The 23,937-nt window shown below is 36.9% G+C and overlaps 2 protein-coding genes across 9 annotated transcripts; one reads left to right on the top strand and one right to left on the bottom strand.

Annotated features, from left to right (window-relative positions):
* The first annotated feature begins 4,960 nt into the window (after positions 1 to 4,960).
* On the top strand, positions 4,961 to 23,348 carry LOC127797059 (transcription factor MYB124-like). Of its 8 annotated transcripts, none has more exons than XM_052329554.1 (13): positions 4,961 to 5,885; positions 5,971 to 6,017; positions 6,143 to 6,199; positions 6,293 to 6,365; positions 6,598 to 6,653; positions 6,753 to 6,926; positions 7,021 to 7,205; positions 7,409 to 7,554; positions 8,019 to 8,161; positions 8,241 to 8,455; positions 8,597 to 8,712; positions 14,499 to 14,632; positions 14,728 to 15,820. In XM_052329554.1, the coding sequence occupies exons 1-12, from the start codon at positions 5,835 to 5,837 to the stop codon at positions 14,607 to 14,609; spliced, it is 1,374 nt and encodes a 457-aa protein (XP_052185514.1). In that variant the 5' UTR covers positions 4,961 to 5,834; the 3' UTR covers positions 14,610 to 14,632; positions 14,728 to 15,820. The 8 variants fall into 8 exon arrangements, 5 of the variants coding, with proteins under 5 accessions (XP_052185514.1, XP_052185513.1, XP_052185515.1 ...); XM_052329553.1 differs by having other exon boundaries at positions 14,804 to 15,820; XR_008022114.1 differs by lacking the exon at positions 8,597 to 8,712.
* LOC127797060 (UDP-galactose/UDP-glucose transporter 3) lies at positions 15,898 to 23,384 on the bottom strand. Its single transcript, XM_052329557.1, has 7 exons — positions 23,242 to 23,384; positions 22,821 to 22,918; positions 22,609 to 22,739; positions 19,012 to 19,042; positions 17,575 to 17,678; positions 17,217 to 17,338; positions 15,898 to 16,563 (listed from the first exon to the last, which is right to left on the bottom strand). The coding sequence occupies exons 1-7, from the start codon at positions 23,337 to 23,339 to the stop codon at positions 16,155 to 16,157; spliced, it is 993 nt and encodes a 330-aa protein (XP_052185517.1). The 5' UTR covers positions 23,340 to 23,384; the 3' UTR covers positions 15,898 to 16,154.
* Between the last annotated feature and the right edge of the window lie 553 nt (positions 23,385 to 23,937).

The following is a 23,937-nucleotide window of genomic DNA, read 5'->3' on the forward strand; positions in this document are numbered from 1 at the left end:
TTTTTTTTTTCTTTTGTCTAACAAACTTAATTTGGCAATGATTTTTGTTTATTTCTAGACAATATTAAAACAGATAGTTTGGGGCAGCTTCACAAAACTAAAATTCTTGGAGTTATAAATCAAAAGATCTAACAAAGACTAAGACATGAAAATCAAAAGCACCAATTGACCATGATCTAGACCACTACTAATTAAAGAGAAACAAAAGAAGAAATCATCACTCACACAATTACAAAGCTATTGGAAAACATGGGACTCAAGATAGTAGTCTATCGTTCGCCTTCAATGGCCTTATGGGGAGGGCATATAGCATACAAAGATCTACAAGCAAGCTCATGATATGGTAATACAGAAATAGAGATCAGATGATAAAATCACAACAAGCTAGTAAAGTTTACCTACTCCAATCAATAATTTTATTGGTAGTCCAAACAGCATGATAGAGTCTCGAAAGAGGGACAATAATAATCGATTGGAGTTGTTTCACTACCGAAGAGATACTTACTATACGTAGTAGCAAAAACAAGAAACCCTAGGACCACACAGATGAAAAATGGATAGGAAAAGGGGTTATACTTACTGGGACCATAAGGCTAGCAAAAAACATCAAAGCCTCACTATTAATTGACAGTGTTGGGCATGTGTGTAGTGCCTAATTGGTTGAGTTAATTCTCTTATCTTCAATAAGATTAACATTATATTATTACTCCTACACATATTATATATAATTACTATACACAACTCATGATTTTGTATAAAAAATTTAATTAGAGATTCGAAAAATGATGTAATTTTATTTTATTCAAAATATATTATTGTTACATGTGAGTTTGATGATATTTTTTTAATGTGAAACTTTGCATACACAACTGTCATTTTCCATGGGAGGGGCATAGAATTGGCATAAACCTCTCTTTTGAGAGTATTGCTCTAAAAAGATGGATTGGGATAGAAAATAAGTGAAGTGAACAACAGCCCCATGTCACAAAAAGGGGTTGCCCCCACGATGATATATATATATATATATATATATATATATATATATAGGAATCCCAAGCAGATTAATCCTACATTCACATGAAGCTGAATTTGGACCAAAAGGAAACAACCGAACACAGATAAAAACAAACAGGAAAGCTTCATTCTCATTCCACACATGGGACCTTTCGCTAATCTGTTGCTTTCTTTTGGTGGATTGGGCAATTTTTTCAAATAAATGTGCAATCTTTTTCAAAAGAAATACACAACTTTTGTCATCTTGGATAAAAAGTAAAGGAGAAAAGATAACCCCATGGGGCTCAGTTGCATAGTATGAGCCATTTGAGAGAAACAGTCCACAGCAAAATAATGAAAGATACAACAATATCCTGTTGAACCCCACGACAGGACTATGACCTACAGGCTACAGTATTATTTATTCATTTTGGTTTGAATTATATTGGAAGCATTTTTATCTAGTTATTTCTGTGCAATATATAGCTGTAGAATAGGTCAGACAAAGCACATATATTGATGCTTTTGAAGCTCTGAAAGTGTGGTAAGAACATATGCATACTCTCATATAATTTTCCAAATCTAAGTCTGACAAAAAGATATATATTTTTAACAGTTGAAGCCTATGCATGGTGCAGCCAGGATGTGATAAAATCAAAATCAAATTAAAGGAGAAAAAGAAAAGGATGGGAAGAAAAGAGCAGGCAGAAAGTGGCCTTCGACTCTTTGTTTCTTGCTTGTTAGTTTTTGTTTTACATCAAACTTTATTTGTGGGGTAAAACTTCCTCTCTTTTTCTTCACTCTAGCGTCATCTTGTCTTCCTTTCTAGCTATGTCTATATAGTAATCTCCATGCACCTTGATTTAGCAAAAGGCAGTGATTAATTAAGCTTTGTATAATGTAGATAACTGTCCTTGGTTATATATCAGACCAAGACTATGAATTATTTTCCTTTCCTAAAAGTAATCAATGAGATTAATAAACAGGGGGAAATGTGTTTATTAGATAACCAACTTTGCACAAGAAGAAGAAAAGAAGAACAGCAAGCATAATTACTAGAGAGAGAGAGAGAGAGAGGATGTTTTTCATCATCAATCTCCTTGGGAACTTGGGCCTCTCTCCCTCCCAAGCTCAATTCTTTCCACTTCATAATTATATATGATACATGTCTCATGTTTTTGGCTTGAATTGAGGTGAGGAAAGTGTCACCAAATCAACAATGGCAGTCTAATTATTCATCCACACTCTATGGGGCTAACCCTAGATTTTGATTGGACTTCAAAGATTTGGCTAACCACTTAATCAGTTTTACAAGCCCAGCTATGCTTTTTTGGGTATAGGCATTGATCATCAATTAATTGAATGTTTGATCAATTTATTAAATAAAAGGAGAGAGTAAGTAAGTGGAGAGGGCAATTTTCCTTCTTTTTGGAAATGAGAGGTCATGTTGCAGGGTTCGAGAGATGGGCATCTTATCTAGGGTTTTTCAACTTTGAAAAGGGAAGGAAAGTGCGGGAAAATGCAGAGAAAGCTTTTGGGCATAGGGTTCTATCAGTATCAATATCAATATCAAGGTCTAGTCCTTTCCATGTCATGTGTTTGTGCCCCCTTTGATGGCTACCAGTTGGGCAAATATCTTGAAGTCTCCACACTCTACGCCATTCCTACACCTTCCTTTTGTATGTATATTTTGGTTGCTTCTTCAAAAAGCATTTGTTTGTATACTCCACCTCCATCCATGTATGATTAATTCATTGATTTACATGACTATTAAGCTTTTCTTGGTCACTCTAATTGTTGTTTGAATTTTTATTCTCTCCTCGAGACATGAGATAGATCTTTCAATCAAGTAAATTAATTAGTTATCAAAAACATTGATCTTTTAAATTGTGACCCACAAAAAATTATATAGAAGGGCTATCTTGAAATTTAATTTAGTTATCAAGAGATCTTTTCTTTTTTTTTTGGAAAGACTTTGTCGTCCTTATTTAATTCTAGGATAAATTTCACATGCTACCTCGAAATTCGTTTAAATTGCACCTATCACCCATATATTTTTTAAAATGACATAAACCACACTTACACTTAAAGTGATGAATATGAAAATTAACTATTTTATCCTAATATATAAAAAATTATTCTCTTTCTTTCTCATCTCACGCTTATCTCTTTTTTCTCTTATTTCTCATTTTACAACGATTTTAATAAATCATTTATTTAATGTCTTATCTCTAATGATCGTCGACAACTATTTCTCTCTTTGACAATTTTGTAACTACTGAGGTTTTACCAAAAATCTTATCTTGACCAATAGGATTTTCGTTGAAACCCCATCAATTATGAAATCTCTGTCTCTCTCTATCGATCAATTTCACAATAATGACATTTAATTGAAAACCCTACATACCATCACAAATGCCACTTGGTGTGCGCATGTACACAATTGTGGGTTCTTCTTTAAACCTAGAAGATAGAAGATGATGGTGGTAGCAATCAATTGACCATCACTTTTTTGTAATTTTTCTTTTGTTTTTTAATTGTAATAATTATGTTAAAAGAGGTGAAAAGTAATTCACAATCATGAAACTAGCTCAAGGAATTATGTGCATATTAATTTCAAAAACAGAAAAATAGTTAGTGCAATTTAAGTAAATTTTGCCGATAGTATGTGAAATTTATCCTTAATTTTAAATTTAAGAAGCTATATAATTAATAAAATTGGCATTATAATTACAAAATGAAATGCAGATTGAAATTAAACATAACTTAAAAGTCACATGTCAAAACTTTGAAACTACTGAATTAATTGCTTTCCACTTTATCCAATTTATCATTAGACACTCAAATTAAATAGCAAAATTGGTAGCAGCCTAGCTATAACTTTCTTTACAAATTAATTAAATGCACGTGCCAAATGTTAATTACCAGAGTTGGCAACAAATATTTGAATATGAATGGATTTACGATTATTTTGGAATTATCATTCTTGCACGGTCTTTCGTGACTCATGCCCTTGATTTCGACAAAGAAAATAAATCGTAAATGGGTCTTTGATCCTTATCTAAGCCGATTATCAAACTCATAACCTATTAATACTAAACTTAAGATATTACTTACCCATCACTTAACCTATGCTCTGGATTGGATTTAGGATCACCTTGATCCATCAATGAGGCTGCCCCAATACTTGGTTTCATTCACTGCCTACTCCATGCATGCTTGCCTGTGCGGCAGATGCTTAGTCCACTGATGTTATTAATTGTAGGGCTTGTAGGGTCACGAAGGATGCCCTGTATTGTTTAATTAAACGCGCCCATAATTCAAATGAAACCACACACAAAATGTCAATTCAATGCCCCCGAAAACTCTTATGTGGCCTCATGCATATGTACATTATTACATCTTAATTTGAGTTTTTACAAATAATTAGTTGCTACATGCTAAAATAATGTGTATTACATCCACCTTATCCAAAAATAACACTTTAATTATTGTCCCAAAGACAATGCTTAACGTTATCATTATGATATAATTAATTAATAATCATTTTTTCGTAAAAGGAGATAAATTCAATATAGAGAATTTTCAATACTAATAAAGACTTTGAAAGGCTATTAAAATTTAAATTTAAAATTTAAACACAACAATTAACGTTTGTTTATTATCTATTAGTTAGTAGACAATGACCTCACCTGACACGATGGTTAATTAAATTATTATTATTGGGATTATCATTTTGCATGATCTCTCGTAATTCGTATTTTTGATTTTGACAAAAAAGATAAATTGTAGGTAAAAAATTTAATTTTTTGTGCAAGATAAAAAATTGAACACATAATTTACCGGTGCGAATCTCAATTTATCGTGTCTAGACCACTTGACTTGTACCCTTAACATAATAAAATTATTAATATTAATACTAATGAAACGAGGTAATGATAGTAGTGATGGGAAGGCGGGGCGAAGGGGTGAGTGGCGTGGGAAGGAATAAGGTCAGAGACAACATTGATGAAACGCATATGCTTTGGTGGTTTGTGGATTTCAGCGTCTGTTTTTTCAAACTTGCCTCCATCCCCGCGCTCAAAAGCAACGATCCGTTTGGTTAAAGGAACGCAAACGCCTTTTAGAGAGAGAAAGTTCCTGCTTTTTGGAGAGAGAGAGAGAGAGAGGGAAAGAGAAACCGAAAGGAGGAGGAGGAGGAGGAGAAGAAGCAGCGCAAGTACACACACGGCACAGCAAATCTCTCTCGATTGAAGATCCACTCAGCAAATCTCTCCAATCTGTATGCGCGCGCTCTGTTTCTCCTCGTCTTCGACAACTTCCGGACATCACTGTTTCAATCGGATCGCTATATATGAACATATTATCAATGCAATGCAATGTTCAAAGTAAATCGCGAGCTACGTTTGCAATTAGCGCATTTTCCTTGCCTTGTTAATTTGGATTCCTTGATAAAAAAGCGAGTCAAAAGTTCGGATCCTAGGTGAGGTAACCTACTCTCGGGTCGTCACTCCCAATTATATACACTCTCTGTTTCTGTGAACACTATACAACGTCCAAAGGGAAATCAGGAGCCACGATTGCAATTGGTGCATTTGCGGTGCTTTGTTTGAACCCTAATTTCAATTCCGTGATATTAGAAGAAAAAAAAAAGGGAGTGAAAAATTCGAGTCCTGGGCAATTGCGTTGAGGTAAAAGACGCGTCGTGTTTGTCGATTGTTTTGGAAAGAGAAGAAGGGAGGGGACGAGCTCTTCCTTGCCTTACAAATTATATATATACATACAAGACAATAAATACTCGTAGCCTTAGCATGCGATGCGAGTGAGAAAGAGGGAAGGAAATGGGGAAGTCTAGCCAGAAGGAGCGTCACATAGTTTCATGGTCGCAAGAGGTATCTGCCCGTTTAGCCCTTTCAATTCATTCGGTCTGCTTTGGTTGGCTTTCTCTGATATAATAAGGATTGCTTCGAGTTGCAGGAGGATGATATTCTTCGTGAGCAAATTCAAGTTCACGGAACAGAAAAGTATAGTTCTGTTAGTTATTGTCGCTAATTTCCTATTTGTCTTTGATTCAAGTTTTGTTTTTGACGGGATTAGAGGCGGTTTATTGAATGAAATCAATGGGTTTTTGTGTAATTTACGTTTGCAGTTGGTCAATCATTGCATCAAAGTTCAAGGATAAAACAACCAGACAATGCAGAAGAAGGTAAAATCCATTTCAATACTCCTTATCATTTTTCTTTTCCTTTTTGGTTTTCTAGCTCTACCCCAACATGGATGTGACGAATCCTTAATTCAGATGGTACACATACTTGAATTCTGATTTCAAGAAGGGGGGATGGTCTCCAGAGGAAGACGTGCTCCTATGTGAGGTAAATTAATTTATGAACTGCACCTTAATTTACTAATGTTGGATTAATTTTCTTTCCGGTAGCTTTTATTGATCTCTGTTCAAACATTAGTTAGTTGATCGACTTGCTTCCAAAAGTATTAGTAGTTTTGAGTATAAAACAAAACAGAGCAGATTTATAATGATTCGGCCAGGCCTAGAAAAATATTTGGTAAGCATACGAGGGAATCTAACACCTTTAAGATCAAATGCAGGCTCAAAAAATATTTGGTAACAGATGGACTGAAATAGCAAAGGTGGTATCGGGGAGGTATGCGAAGTTCTAAATATTTGTTTCTTCTTTTAAAGTACGGAATTTCATGGCATTAAAGTAATAAAGTTCAGTTTGTCTGTTGTTTGGTTTATTTAGAACTGATAATGCTGTGAAGAATCGATTCTCCACCCTGTGTAAGAAGAGGGCAAAACATGACGCCTTAGCAAAAGGGAACAACATTTCATACCGAAATAACATAAGGGGCCTCTTTGGAAATGAGTCTAGTGCAGCTGAAATATCAGAAACTGCAACACTTCTAAAGAAAATAAGGTGCAGCCCATGGGGAATGCCTAATTCCAAGTGAACGTTATTATAAAGGAATTGTTGTTGCAAAAGTTTTAACTCCCAATTGTCATGATTGTAGGAGGACCCATTTCTCTGATCTAACGGAAAACTGCAATCATGGAAAAAGATTGTCCACGGAATGTGGAACAAAAACAGATCACCAGCCCAGGCCTCCATTTGCGGTATTGGTGCAAAACCTCCATAATCTGGAAGACCTGTCTTCTAGGCATCACGGCCATGACACCAAGGAAATCTCAAATGAAGGTAAATCCACCTGACTGGAAAATGAACTTAATAGTCATGACCTGGATAATACATTGCAGAAATTGTAAAATATCATGGCACCAAGGGTTTTAGCCAACGAAATGTTTGCCATTTCTGCGCTCGGAAAAAAAGTCTGTTTATCGTTCTCACCCCAAGATTAAGAACTGATGTGATAATGCTACTTTCTTCCTTTTCAAAAGCAGTTAATAGCCACAATATTCAAGGAACTTTTCTCAAAAAGGATGATCCAAAGATATTTGCATTGTTGCAACAAGCAGAACTACTAAGCTCGCTTGCGGTCAAAGTTAACACAGAGGGTACAGGGCAGAGTCTTGAAAATGCATGGGAGGTGAGAAACATTATGGTCACTATCTTGGTTATGTCTCAATACACAACTTTACATGTCTGAGGATGCCTTGCCTACAAACCCCACATGATTTACCCCGCGCTCTTTTGATAAGGCATACAAGAGGTGCCGCCCAATTAATCAGTTTAATGCATGAATGATATTGAAAAAGCAACCAACACATTTCTTTCAACAACTTCTTAGTGGTAACAGATGTGGTTATCTGGTATGGTTCTTTTGTGGCTTTATATATTTTTTTGTGTTCCTTGCACAAAAACTTCGAGATAGATAGTTTGAGCTGATGCTCCCAATCCATATATGAGCCAGAAACAGGACTGTGACATGCTTCTTGCTAACAAAGTCTTGCAAACTAATTAAATATTTTGTTTAAATTGCAGTAGTAGTAAATCGTACACCACACCCTAGTGTTGCATACTTTTTAACATAAAACTAAAAATGATATTCAGGTTCTACAAGATTTTCTGCACCAAACCAATGGGAGTGATGTGCTCAATAATAGAATATATGATATGGATTTTCAACTTGAAGTTTGTAAAGACTTGGTAGAGGACTTAAGGAGTAGTAATGAGGGCAGTCAACCATCCTGGAGGTAATAAAAACAAGCATATTACTATTAAGATTCAAGTAGATCTTACTCATGATATAGCTTTAGAGTATTTTTACTGCAGGCAACCTGATTTATGCGAAGAGTCCCCCTGCAGCTCTGAGCACAGTACAGGATCAACTCTCCTCTATGATTTGGCACGTGATAAAATGGAACAGAGTCAATGTGATATCTCTACTCTATATCAAGACAGCATAGCTGAGTTGCAGGCAACTCATATGGGTGACGAAAATTGTGATGGTGAAAATGGAAATTTTTATGGGGAAACCACAAATCAAGGTAATTATTCTCTATTTTATTCGGGATTACTGGGTATTCTCTTATTACATATCCAATAGAATCATAGACAAGAATTTTTCTGAAAAAAAATATTTTATTTAATTGCTGCTGATGTCTTGCCATCTCGTTACTATAAAAAAGAACACGTTGGAGTCATCTCTTCCTTCTCAAGTACAGAGTTCAGTTCTCCTCTTCAAGTAACCCCAATATTCAGATCGTTTGCTGCAGAGATCCCCAGCCCTAAATTTTCAGAAAGTGTAAGTCATCTTATCTTTGAGTCTGCTGTTATTAACCTTATGGATAGCAGTATGCTTTGTGTCATAAAGTCAGCCACCCACTCATCATCCTCCACAGAACACAAATAAGATAGACAAACATGCTATTGATTGTCAAACTAGCTAAAATTTGTTTTTTGGACCAATTATATAATGGTAACACTAAATATGTTTCTGTCACTGTTACTAATATTTCCAGCAATAAGACTTCTAGTATGCTGGGTGTTAGGCCTTTACCACCATACTAGCACTTGGATCCTCATAGGAAGCAATCAACTTACCACCATACTAGTAGCAGATGCAGCACCACTAACTATCCTAGTCTATAAAAGAATTTAGATAAAGTCAGAGCATATTATCTTGTTCACATCAACTTCAAAGGACCAGCTCCACCTCATTAGTGGTGAAGTTTAAGCATATGTTCAAGTTTGAAAACTTAGATGTTTTTGTTCATTTCTAGGAGTGGTGTACAACAAACTTCAATTAGTTTGCACGCATCTTGCCGTTGGAACCAATTAGATATATATTTTGAAGTACAAAATGTTTATGATACGGGGATGATCTGAAACAGCCAAACATTGAGAAGGATCGAAGAAGAAAGAGAAGAAATTAAGGAAGGAATACGAGAAGAAGAATTAAGAAAGAACAGAAAGAGAATACTCAGGAGAGAAAATCAGTAAATTTTTGTATTCAATAACATGAATTTCTGAATACATCTTATGCAAATTTATAAGATGAGATCCTATTCTAACTATAATATAATTACCCTTACTACAATTATCTCAAAAAATAAATAAAAGAAAAAATCTAGAATCTAAATAGAATAAGATAAATCAACTAAATATCCTATCAATGTCCCTCAATGGGAGACAAACTCGTCCTTGAGTTTTATGGATCCTTGCTACTCAATTGCCCAATCATAAGGAAAGTGGTCAGATGGTCTTCTGTTGCCACCTACCATATACCTGTATCACTAGATATCGTGTGTTGTCATCAACACAGACTCCCCTATGATAGAAAGAGAACACTGTCGTTATGTCTATATCATGTCGGCTCCTGTAACTCCAGGATGAGGGTCAAGCTATTACAATTTGGCTCTAGTGATCCATGTAGAATCAGAACTAGGATGACCTTTCAAACGGACAAAGAATTGTTGAATCCCCAATCCCTGATAAAAATAATCTGTTTATCTAAAATAACATCAATTTTAACCTTGTGTGCAGAATTTACAAGGTATGAAGTGTTAGGCTTAGGTGATGAAGTGTTAGGCTTGGGGTTGAGGATAGTTGGTAGGTGAATTAATGAATGGATCATCAAGTGGTGTGATATGGCTTCTATATGCAGCAAGGTCCTCAACATTAAATGTGAGCTAAAACCAAAATCAGGTGGTATACCAATGACATATGCATTCAGTCCAACTTTTTTTAAGAACCCGCACTACAAGGTTGCAAGTTAAGAAAGTTCCTGAGGAAACTGCTCTGGCCTAGGCAGATCATAACATAACCACCGCTAATAAATTCAACACGATGCCTATGAATATCAACTTGAAGATAGTATAATGAATTACTTGCCTCGAGTTGTTTATTGATCTCAACACGCATCACAAATGTGTTGTGCAAAAGACACAGCGGATTCTAACACTCGAACGTTGGGGTGACATGGGAATGGGGGTTAAAGGCTTCCTATTGTCATGGGATACCAAAGTGTTGGCCAAGTTTTGGTGCCCGTGAGCCCCACACAGGCCAATAATTTCGATCAGATAGGTGGAGGTTCATCCAACAAACGGCACCAGTGCAACACTGTGCAGCTGGAGGGAGATGGCGGCACAAGCATCCTGGTGTGTGCGTGCACTCAGGCATTTCAAATTGAGGCGGGCTGGCGAGGCGCTCGTGCACACATTTAAACTAGGTGCGCGCGGCCTGGCCAATATGGGCGCACGCAACACTCCGCACCAGAAGTTTAAAAATCAATATTGCGTTAGATTTTTGCCACCTTCACCGAATTTGAGCGAGCTTTGAGGCCTATAAATACTCAATTCGTACATGACACATTTGTGCTTGATGAAACTTGTTCAATTTTCCCACACCTACTGAAAGTTTGCCTTCCTTTCGCACGTCTTGCTTGTGTCTTTGACTTCTCTTCCACCTTCCATCTATTTCCAACCTTGTTGAATAACATCTAGGTTGATAGGCTGACTTAGTGCTTCAAGGGACATTCAGGGCATCTAAGGCCGCACTTGGGAAAGAAGAATCCACCTGTGACACTATGTAACCATCTACTACCTCAAATGGAATCATATCGTTAGACCTATTAAAAGAGTTGTTATATACAAATTGTGTAGTGGGGAAGATCAAATCTCAATTCATTTGGTTGTCTTACACCAAGCATCTCAACAAATTTCCTACAAGTAAGTTGACAACCTCAATTTTGTCACGACCCAAGGGCAATTTTCAAATTTCTTGTAAAAGCAGTAGCCTTAGTTATTGATTGATTCCCCACGGTTATGCTGTTAAACCAGTGGGAAGGGCCTATATAAGGCCAAGATGTAAGAGGATGGGAGTTCATGTTGAGAATATAGAATTCTTTCCCTCCTAATTCACTTCCCTCTCAATTCTCTCTTTCAAATTCTCCCTCCAAAACTCTCTCTCTTGTCTCTCTATCTTTCCCTCTTCTCTGTTCTGCTCAAGTCTCAATTGAGAGACTTAACAAATTTGTCCATTCATTTGGGTGGGAATGCAGCGCAAAATTTTAGCTTGGTCCCAACTAAATGCCATAGGATTTTTCAAAAAATAACAAGTAAATCAAACATCTCAATAAAAAACTATGGTCTTAGGAAGACCATATGGTTTGACAATTTCACAAAAGTATATAACCTCAGATGCATAGGAGGTTTTGCTAAGTGGGATAAAATGGGTCAATTTGAAAAATGATCCACAACCACAAAAATTGAGTCATGTTTTTTCGGGGTGCAGGGAAGACCTAAACAAAATCCATGCTAACATCTTGCCACGAACACCTAGGAACAGCACTGGGGGAGTATAGAAGCCAGTGCTTTGTTTCTTATGTTTGGCTAACTGATAAGTGCAATGCTAATGGAGTAACTTGGCTATGTCTCTTTTTAGACTCGTCAAATAAAATTGGTGTTCTACTTCCTTAATGGTGTTGTTATGCCCAAAATGTCTTGAAAGATCTCTTGCATGAATTTCCCACACTAAGAAATCTTTCACTGATCATGGGATGGGATATAAAGCCAACTAACACAAAACAAATATTGGTGCTGAATGTGAAAATCCTCAAAAGAGTTAGTTAGCCCGCCGGGGGGAAGGGGGGCACAACCTAATCTGGAGAAGGATGACTGCCTCTACGTCTAACATACTAAGGTCTCGACAAAAGCTCATAGTTTTGGGCCAAAGTATAAGCGTGATCAAGGGTCTTCGCGATCAAGGGTCTTTATACCTCTTAGAACTACTTCCCTCTTAAGATCGTCATTAAGTCTCTTTAAACCTACTCAAAGTTACAATTTCATCCTCAAAGATGTTCAAGATGTTACACCTCATCTTAAATCATCAACTTGGGACAAATAGTCATGCACACTTTTGTTATCCTGTCTAAGATTGTTCCATTGGTCCGTTAAGATGGAGGAAGGTACCTCTTTTGAAGTTGTGCCTTCATTTCTTCCCAATCCTTGATTGGAGGTTGACACCTTCTTGCTAGGAGGGCTTTGACACTTCCCCAGTAAAGTTTGGCTCCCCCAGTTAATTTTAGATGTGCAAATAAAACTTTTCTATTTTCTGGGAAATTGTACCATTCAAAGAATTAGTCCATTGGATGAAAGCCCAAGGATCAAGGCAAACATCAAAGGTAGGGGCTTCTAACTTGACATGTTTCAAGAGTAACTCATCCTGATTGGTTAGAGGAATGTTAGCGTTTCAATGGTAGTTACCATGGTCTCTTTCTGAATCCCTATGTATATTATGGCCCGCATCAGGTATCATGCCCTCTCGTCTATCGTGATGGTTCCTAATGTAAGATGCATCACTCTCTTCAGCCTTAGATTGATGACGGTTCATTTCAAATTCTTCAACCCTTGTGGTCAAAGCTTCAACTTTAGTATGCATTTGACCTATTTGGGTTTGTGGCTGTTGAAGACTTTGTAATACTTGGGCTAGTGGTTGGGAAGAATGGTCTGAGAGGTTAGACTCCATGGCCCTACCACTCTGCATGTTCATTGACACACTCTGATCAAATATGTTGAGACCAATTGACAATTAAGGCAATTTTTTTAACTAAATTACAAAATATATGAAGTGTAGTGAGGCAAATATGGTTAAAGAATTCAAGCACGGCTATGAAAATTCTAAAAAGCACACAAGAATAAATTAACGCAAATTTTGAAAACAGAAAATTAAACCAAGAGGAAGGAAAGAAACCCCTTCCGCATCTGTTATTGGGTAAGATGAATCTGGTTTGGGCTTGGATTGAAGGCTATAGTGGTTATGGGCTTGGGTTCAAAGCAAATTAGTGTTCTGGAATGGGTCGGGTACCAAATTGGGCTCGGGTCAACTGAAATTGGGTTAAGTTTGTAATCGGGCTCTGAAATTGAGGTATGAGGGCGGGTTAATCGGCTGGGGTAACAGCAGGGGATTAGCCGATGGAGTTCCGACCTTGACGACGTTGCCGACGACGAGGGTTCTGGTGAAGAACGAAGGAGACTACTGTTGATTTCAGCGGTGGCCTTCGGTCGTTTCGGTGGATTGATATGCGTCGATTGCTCCTGTCGGTCGCTGTTGAGGATTAAGACGGTGGGTTTCTGATGAACGGGCTTGCTGTTGTAATGGCGGAAACTGCTGCTGATGTATGGTGTATGGTGTATGGTGATGAAATTGATGAAAGCCATGGAGCCAAGAGGTTTGATCTAGTACCAATTTAACACGGACCAGCCAGAAATTTAGAAAGAAGAAGAGCGGAAGCAGCTTAAGATCAAGAAAGAGAAATCAATACCCAAAGTGTGAATTTGTCAATACATTGTAGCCTTCGTTATAGCCTAAAACTCTATCCTATTCTTAACCGTAATATTATTTTAGTATAATTATCTAAATAAAGTAAATAAAAGATAAAATATAAAATATAAAAATTATAATATAGTGGGATGGAATTAAATAATAAGCATATATAGTATACATAAAATAATTAAAAATTCCGTGTGCGCATCATTACTGGTCATTAATCACTGATACATCTAATATGAACTCAACACACAACGTTACCATAAATTCAGAATAGTGAGCTAAATTACGAATAATTGTCTGAATTGGCCATCTTCCTGCAGAAATTTGCAACGGATCATTCCTACGTAGGGCTGCTTGTTTTCAACCAATAGTTTTAATTTTCACGTAGTGCAACGAATTTAGTTAACCCCTTGAATGGTTCTTTTAATAGAGGTAGTTGGGAGGAAGTGGTGATCCCTGTAGCCTACCCCCAAATAATTCAGACCATGGTCTGATTGGGTTGAGTTCAATTAGAACTGTTCATTCTGTCTGGCTCATGAACAGTTCTACAAAATATAATCAGGTGGCTTAAGTTTTACAAAAGATAATCAGGTATTCACATTTAATCATCTTTTCTTCGCCATAGCCGCCTTCTGTCAATATTTTAACTGGTGAAGGAGTCGTCTTTGGTTTGCGAATTAAGCCATCACACTTGTTTCTCTGCGTATATCCTTCTACTAAATGTTGGCTGAATACACAAGTTTTCATACATTTATTCAGGAAAGGCAATTCCTACTGAAAACACTTGGAATGGAATCTCCATCCTCAAATTCAAGCGCTAATCCTTCCCAACCTCCACCCTGCAAGAGGGCACTGCTCCAGAGCTTATGATCAACATTGATGATCCATCTCAAGTACGTCGTTTGCAGCCATTATAATTACTAAATTACCTAAAGTTTTCAGCATATAGAGCTCTTTCCTTCTCTTTCTGACTGCACTTTGATTGCAGTCATTTCAACCTCAGTTTTACGAAGTGGCCTAAGTTCTGTGGTTTCTGACTAGAATGATTGGGTGCATTCTCGCAGATCTGACAGTATGTTATCGTTCTCTCAAGAGTTAACGGACCCTTAGAGCTACCGTACCTATAATCTTTAATTTTCGTGTGACTTTGAAGAGTGATCCCTGTCTTTTTTTTTTTTTTTTTACTCTTTTGTTACGGGATTTGGACGTGGGTATTCCTTTTCCCGGTGAAAGATTTGTTCTTGACTTGTCATTTGTATAGGGGCATCTCGCCTATATTATCCCTTGAAGGCGGGGTCTGGATAAGGGGAAAAAGATAAAAGAGTAAAGCCGTAGAGGGAAAAACAGGAAAAGCGGATCAACAGGTTGTGTTGATCTCCTTCTAGCTTAGTAAGTAGGTGTGCAGGGGGACAATTCATGTGTTCATGAAATATTGTAAAATATATGGATAGGAGTGGAGAATGTGATATGGTTTTTGTTTGTAGAAATTCTATTGGCGTCTGCTTCTTGTTCTGCCTTCAGAGAACTTCTGAAAACAAATGAAAGAAATATGAAGCAGAGCAGCCAACCAGAGAAACATTAAATATTAATAATAGAACAAACACGACGGTGGAAGTATCAGCACCCAGAAATTCAAGTAAGATAAGAACGTGGAGAATGGAAAAAGAATAAGAAAGAAAGAAGACACGGCACTTACACAAATGAAACCTGTGTTCCCTTTTCCTCTGGGATTTGAAAATGAGAATGCTGCTGCGAGGAAGGAGGGAGGGGTCTGATAGATCTGTTGGGTTTAAGCTGGTCAGCAATGGTGGTGGAGTAGTCTCATCATGATCAAAGCAAAAGAACTTGGTAAAAGAGGGAGGGAATACAAAATAAATCAAATGCTCTCTCTCTCTCTCTCTCTCTCTTTCACCTTTTACCAGAGGGTTCAGAATTAAGGTTACATATGTGTGTGTGTGTGTAATAGGCTTAAAGTGGCACATCAGTCTCAGTCAAATCCGCATATGTTCAACGCCAGCTAATCACTGACCCCTCCACACTGTTAATTTTTTTCGTTTTCACATTAATTTTATTTATTTACTCCTTTTATTTCGAAGGTGGTGGAGGGGGGAAGGAAATAAGTAAATAAGACTTCACAACTCATATCAATACACAACAATACCAAAAACATATAAAATTATCAAATGTCAGTTGAACCAAACGGCACTGATATTCACTAACACTAAGTAGTTCAGATGGCACCTCAAAACTTCACTACTACATGTAAATTTGAATTAAGTTCTGTAACCTTACAAGCCTCTATATTCAAAAAGTTAAAAATGAACCTTACGGTTATACAAATGCTATAGACGAGAATTGAAGAATTAAGGTAAATAGTAAGTTTCAATAATAACACAGCAAAGCTCTCGTCTTCCTTCACATGGGCTTCCTCTTCTTCTGCGACCTCTGCAATTTCCTCCACTTGAGGTAGATCTGGTATGACAACCCGGAAAAAACCATGATAACGCTTCCCCATTGCTTTTGAGAAAGAGGGTTTCCACTCAGCAGCGAAGAGACTACTATGCTGACGAACTTGCGTGTTGTTGTGATGGTAGTGTTAGTAAGGGAACCGAATCGACTAATGGTAAGAAAAATGAAATTCTGGCCCACTGCACCGCATAAACAGTAGAGGAAAATGTCCCATGCTGCCTCCGGATGCTGCTTGCAAAATTTAACAGCCTCGTATCCACTGGCGCTCGGCCACCCAAACATGAAGGCCGTATTGTAAATGGTACCCCACAAGTTCATACCCAACATGATGTCCCAGGCACTTGTTTTTGGGTACCTGAGCAAGACACAGCAAATCACAGTTCAGAGGTGTCCTTGCAGTTATATTCTAGGGGGGAAGTTGAGAATCAATGTTCAAAGCAGTCTGTAGAGATGGAAACATTTTGAGCTGTGACAAGAAGCCCTTGAAGTAAAGCAAAGCATTGTAGTTTAAGAGAACATTATTTCTTTGAACTTTTACTATATTCCAATCTCCCAATTATGATGTCATATGGTAAAGATTTGGAATTTACAGGGGGCACTGTTTTTATCCATTTTGCGGATAAACTTATAAACATGGTCCATTACTTTTAACTAATAATTCGAAACATGAAACAAACTTTATCAAACCTATAGCCTATGACATTTGCCAAAAGTTATTTTCAGCACAGTACTATGCTCGTGACAGGAAAATGGATAATTCACTGGTGGAAAAGGTTCAAAGCTAGGACAAAATTACAAGACCGTGAGTCATTCTTACGCCATCAGGACACGTTACATTTGATAGAGAATGACCATGTCATGTTGCATATCTTTTCAAGTCTCCCATCCCCCCGGCCAAGAAGAAAAAAAAAAAAAACAGAAGAAAATGGGGGAGGGGGGAAGCATTGAAGTGCAATAACAAATATAGACAATCAGAAATGCAATAAAACACAACTTCGTCTGAAATACCTTGCTGTAAGTGAATCCTGAGTAGCATTCGTAAATCCATCAAATGCAAGATTAAGAAAACACAGTCCGTATCCAAGAGGAGCATTTGGGTGTGCCAGCTTGCTTATGGTCTTTGAGCTAGTCTGGAACACAGAGTATTTAGAAAAAGTAGCCAATTGGGATCAGGCTGAAAACTGAAGTATTCAATTTTTCACCCATAACTCACTAAATTTAACAGGAAGAGACCTATTTCTTTCAGACAAGCAAGTTACCAAGATAACAATAATGTAGAAGGAAAAGAACCAGAAAACAAGACAACATTTTGTAAAGAGGACAAGAACGCTTGTACATCCTATGAAATGGATTATATATTCCTCACCTTTGAAAGAGCAAAGGCAGAAACACCACCAGCAACAAGAAGAGTACAGACATACTCAGGAAAAGTGTATCGAATACCATAAACTAATGCGCCCATCAGCATCACTGCAAAAAGAGAAGACATCAAATACATAAAACACATAAACCACTATAAAAGGTCTTGTTCTTTTCCATCTCTTTTTTTTTTTTGAACAAGCAATACAGCCAAGAAAAAATAGGTCTGTTTAACAAAAAACTGCCTTCAGAATACTATGGGGTAAATCACACTAAAGTTCACAAAACTTTGGTGTCCTTTTTAATTTAGTTACTAAACTTCAATTCCTTGCAAAGTGATAACAAAACTTTAAAATGTTTTACAATGTGATCACTAAAGTGATTTTTTGATAGTTCTTAGCCGAAATTGCTGACGTGGCGATGATGTGGCCATTGCCACATCAACAATTTTGACGAGAAATTGTCAAAAAATCACTTTAGTGACCATATTGCAAAACATTTTAAAGGTTTGTGATCACTTTGCAAAGAATTGAAGTTTAGTGATCAAGTTGCAAAAGACACTAAAGTTTTGTAACCTTTGATGTGATATACCCGAATACTATGATAAGAACTTTACATAAGTCAAGTGAAATTTTGGATTTCTGAACACATCACAAACAGAGCACAGGGCAGAAATGTTTTCCTTATTTTTCTTGTTTGGACATAGAAGTTCCTTATTTTTCTTTTCTTGATGATTTTTCTTTGTACTTGTCAAGGAAAGTTAGGAGAACATTCATCATCCATCACAAAATAGACACGTCCTTCAGTTTTTTGGTGACTGAAATCCGTGTTTCTTGCATGTTCCTAGATGTACCCAAGTGATAGTTCCTCACAAAAGCCATAAATGCTGGCTGATGTCACTTCATGGCCAGCAATTCAAAGGCTTCCTTGATAAGCTTACCAAAAAAGCCAGCACCTACTTTCTGGGGACATTGATATAGAGACCGTAACAATTACTTCAAGATCATGCTAAAGAATCCTCTTCATGTTCGACATAATATGTTCTATCTCTTTTTTTGCCCTTCTCTTCTTTTATTTGTATGGCTTATTTTTTCTCTAGGAGGATGTTACCAGTTACTCTTGAGTTCATATTGGCTTGCAAACAAAAAATAAAATGTCACATAGGGGAGTACATCACCATTTTACTTTATTTCTCCTTTCTTTTGTCATAACATGTATGTCATCAAGGTGTTTGAAGCATGTTCAATTCTTCCAACTTTAAAGAAAAGGATATGCCCCATAAGAATGCGTGTGCCCTACATGTGTTGGACACATAGGGACTCTAGGGTTTTCAGCATCAAGGTATGCACCTTCTTATAAGTGTTTATGCTTCACAAGATGAAACAGCCTTAAACCAGTTTTGTCAAACGATAGTCACACATAGTTAAGATATGTGACGACTCACCCGGTATCATTTTTGAAGATTTAGCAAGGACCTGCAATTGATAGTAAGAGTATGAGTATTTAAACTAGTAATGTTTTTGTTTTTTACTTTAAATTTCCATAATATTAGTTCATTGAAAACTACAGGCAAAAGGCTAAAGCAATAGAGATAAAATACATAATTAAAAGAAAAGTTATTCTGCCATAGATGTAAATTAAAACAAGTTTATTTAGATGAAACATCAGCATGAATCTAGAGGTACACTGTGTGCCTCGTGCTCCTACAATAACCCCATAACACAACATGAAGATAAAAAGCATAATTTGGAAGAACAGCCAAACAGAACAGGAAAACAAAAATTCCGATCCATTATCCCATGACTGCCAGATAAAAAGGGATCAGAAACGGTTCATACGAACTTTGCTACCCCGACATGCACGGTGTTCCAACTAAGGAGACCTGAGCCATCATAAAAAAGATACTTCATGCCCAGAAAAAAAAAAACAAAAAACAAAAAAAGAAAGTTACCTAGTGCATTAGGTTAACAATAGCAACCCATTAAAATATCATGGATGGTATCATTCTAAATATTGTAGATTGTTAATAATAACCCCGCCTGTGGTTGAGTAATCCTTATCAACACCAGAAGTGTTGGAAGGTGTTTCTCTTATTGACAGCCAGTCTTGAGCTCAGATAAAGGAGAGTGGTCACATTAAGTAGCCAATAACCAATGTAAAAGTTGGTGGATCTTAGATCATGAATTATGGGCAAAAGAGGATATGACCATGGTTAGAGATAGATAGAGGTCTAAAATTCATGTAGCCAACCCCACCAAGGGGGAGGCTTATGATCATTATTGTTGTTGTCATCATCATTAACTGCACCTTATCCTAACCAAGTTAGAGTCAATAGCATGGTACTTAGAATGTCAATTAACTTCTAAAAGTCACATTAAGAATACAAATCTATACAAAAGAACAAGGTGGAAATTTTTTACACCAGATTGCTATTGTTGCTGTATTCTAGATTATTTGTTTACTTTTCTCAAATTAAAAGAAGGTGCTAAGGTACTACATTGGTATTTTTTGAATCAAAACAGACAGCTTCAGCTATGACTAGATAAATGTTCATCGGAATACAGCAAAAAGAATCATATTAGACAGCTTCAGCTCAGGTTTGTGAATCAAGTGCAACTGACTAATGGCATAGTTAATAACATGCTAAGGCACATAGATGTACAGATTGCTAGGCACCACATATCTTTTGTGTTAATTTCAGGACACATTAAAAATGAAAAATAGTAAATAATTGAAGAAACACCAAATTTGCATGAAAACCCATCTAATAATTAATAGGCAAAAAAGAAGGGCAAACAAAACTCTACAGAATAATAAACTAATGCATACAAATACTCTTAAGAAAATTGGGTAGACAAATAATCTCTCAAAAAGGTAAATATATTTAAGATCACTTCTAAGAAAATACTCAAAGACATGAGGAAGAAAACAATACTTTTTAACTCTTTCATGCACTAGAAGAGATATACAAAAAATATAGAATAACTCTTTTGTCAAGGGGAATTCCATCAGACCAAGAGGCTTTATTCCCTCACTTAAACTCTTATTTATAGAAAAATCAGGTGCTACATGAAGTAGAAAATCATACAAGATCTGGAAATTAAATAGGCTTGATTGCCTCACACCAAAATCACTGCAAATGCAATCCTTCAAACAAACTCAAACTCAATGTTTGCTACTGACTGAATTAAAATGTAAGCAAAATTAAAAGGCTTGTTGGTAGCCCAATCAGTTTCCAACTTACCATAATTTAAGAACCCCAAAAAATTTGTAATGGTTAGCAACACAAAATCTCTCCCTCCACATCACAGGAGAAAGGAATCAAACCCAACCTTTTACTTCAAATCCATTCTAACCACGTCTCTATAACTCAAGGGTTTCTTTTGGAATAATTTCTGTCATTATATTAGATAAACTCTTCCGGCATTTTTCAAGTCTAGTAATAATGGGCATCAATGTGTGTTTGGCCAGAATGGTTTGATGTGTTCCCGCCCAGTGCAAATTATTTGGGGTTATTAGTTAAGATAATTAGGATGGCTATCAACAAGCCTTTAATTTTGCCAACACTTTAATTCAGTAGTAACAATCAAATGTGAATTTCATTGAAAGACTGAATTTGCAACAATTCTAGCATAAAGGAATCAAATTTGTTTAATTAATTTTTTCAGATCTTGTATGATTTTTCACTTTATCGTGTAGCATCCAATTTTTTCCTACAAATGTGGGGTTCAAATATAACAACAATCACAAGCCTTAAGGGGTACAAATGAGGGAATGAAACAACTCAGACTGAAATAGCAAAAAAGGAAAAAAGAAAGAAGTAACTCAATTTGAAGAGAATTCATTTCAATAAAGGAATCTTTTTATACTTTTTGTATACCTTTTATGGTGTGTACAAGTGAAGTATTTTGGTATTCCTAAACTAAACTTTGACTATGACGATATATCACATATATTCCTTGTTTTAACCCCATTTCTTGGAGAAAACACTTTATCTATAAAGCATTTATTTCCCTGTTTTAGTAGCAACAATATATTTTGCTTCAGGGTACACAAAATAAGAAGGTTGTTTATAGAACAAGGGAAACTTTAGGTAGCAAATGCAAGGTTGGTCCTTTATAACTGGAAGGTCATGGGTTCAAATTGTGAAAACAAACTCTTTACAGAGGAAGGGTAATGTCAAATACAAAAACTGACTATTTTGGTACTTGGAGTATTCAGTTGATAATATACATATCCCGTGTCCATTTGCAATTGCTGTGAAATTTCTGTTGTCATGCAAATCACTTGTGCAAAAAACACTTGTAAGAATTACTTTCAAGAAAAACTAGTTTAGCTGGCTAGATTATCCAAGACAGGGGCGGATTTAGGGGGGGGCAGGCACGGGCTGCAGCCCCCCCCCCCAAGATTCAGCCCTCCCCCAGATTTGCAAGGGAGGAGGGCTGAAATGGGTTATGGATCTGGGGGCCAGCCCTCCCCCAGATCTACTCCTAGATCCGCCCCTGATCCAAGAAATGCACTTCGTGCTATTATAGATGTTTAGTCAGTAATTGAAAAATGTGTTTTTAGAAATTATTTGAAAGGGTATTGACATTTTTTTGAATATAAAATTTTTTATGATTAAATACTATTCTTAACTATAAAAATGAGAAGAAACTATCCAATCACATTTAAGCAACAACAAAAGTTTACAAAAACTAATACTTATTTTTTTTTTTTTTGTCATTAATAATAGAAACATATAGTAACCGCATTCAAACTATAATATAAATTGATGATCTTTTGAAGGAAATGTACCAAGCTTTTGATGACTATGATAAAATCATGAATAATAGTAATTGACACAAATTGACCGCATTTATACTTGAATCTATCTGGCCATGTCCCAATATTTTATATCCTAATCTTTCATCATTGCAGGAAACAATGGCCACTCAATGTACTAAAAGTAAGCTTAATTTGAAAATGTGTTATTATCCTTGACGCTTTTTATTGTAGTTAGCGATCATTAGTTCACTTAGAAAAAATAAATATAAGATACCTGGGCTGGGTAACTTATGTACTTTAAGGCTTCAATCCCCATGGCAGGGCCAATTGTATTTGTAATGCCAGCACTCCAGTAACTCCACCATGGAGCACCCCCACTACTACTGCTGGACCAGAGCTTTATCACTGTCCCATAAGCACACAGATTGTAATGTATGAATCCAAGTTAAGGGAAACACATAGTTGAAAGATAACAGAAACACTTACTGATAAATGACCAGATTAAACAAACTACATTTTGCGCCAGATTCAGGAATGCGAGGTGTTCAAACCTCTGCTTGTCTGGACCAAATCTCTTGGTGGACCTAAACATTACAATAGCACAAAAATGAGTGCCCAACAAATGCCATTGTGAATGAAAAAACCACATTTCTACAGGATTGGAATAGAATTCAGAATATGACAATGACGACGCGATCCGTACAGAACTAACTACACACAAAAAATTGCAGTTTTACATCCGAATACTCTGATTAATCGAAGCTGAGCTCTAACCTCGTTTCGACCGAAATTACAACAATATAAAAGCGGCGATCAATCGGGTAGGCTGCGAAGAGGCACTAACTCTGACAAACTTTTTAAGCAGGGATCAAAGTAGAGCGCAGAGAGGGGGAGAGAGAGCACTTACACAGTCTCTTGAAGGACGCCTTGGTAAATGTAAGCCGACCAAATACCGGCGACGCAAAAGGCTAGCACCAGAACACGGCGGAGCCCGTGAGACTCCATTGCGCGGCCCTGAAAAGCCGCCGGAAGCACCAGATCCGGTAAGCCAACCGCCTTTCTCCGGCGAGATTTGCAGAGAAGGTGAGAGAGAATGAGATCGAGGGCGCGAGAGAATTTTCCCAACTGCCAAATCGCCCTCCGGCGAGACTGTTGCTCTTGTTGGCGTCGGGATATTAATATGGGGCTCGGAGCTACGTGGGCATTCCACGTGGAGATCTGGCATTGGCTGGTTGAGTCAATCTTGGAATTCTATTGGTTGGAGTAACGTGGCCACTTTTTTACTCGTTAGGCTTGGCTTAGGCGTAAGTAATACTGCTGGGCTCGTTGGCTGGCACTATTGGTATTACATGGGCTCCAGCCTCCAAATCAATGTGCTATGGCCCAATAGCCCATAATGTTCATGTTTTTCTATTATTCAGGTCTCAAGAACTTGTGCCTACTATTCTTAAACGAGTTGTTTTTAATTTTACTTTCGTATGATAACTCATAAACTTTACTCTATTAGGCACACTTAGAAAGGATAGATAAAATACATTAACCGTCTTTGAAGCAAGGCGAGTCACGCCTAATTCAAAACACTATCAATCGATCAATGGTATGA

This window comes from Diospyros lotus, chromosome 3 (genome assembly GCF_014633365.1).
Source record: "Diospyros lotus cultivar Yz01 chromosome 3, ASM1463336v1, whole genome shotgun sequence".
Lineage (NCBI taxonomy): Eukaryota > Viridiplantae > Streptophyta > Magnoliopsida > Ericales > Ebenaceae > Diospyros > Diospyros lotus.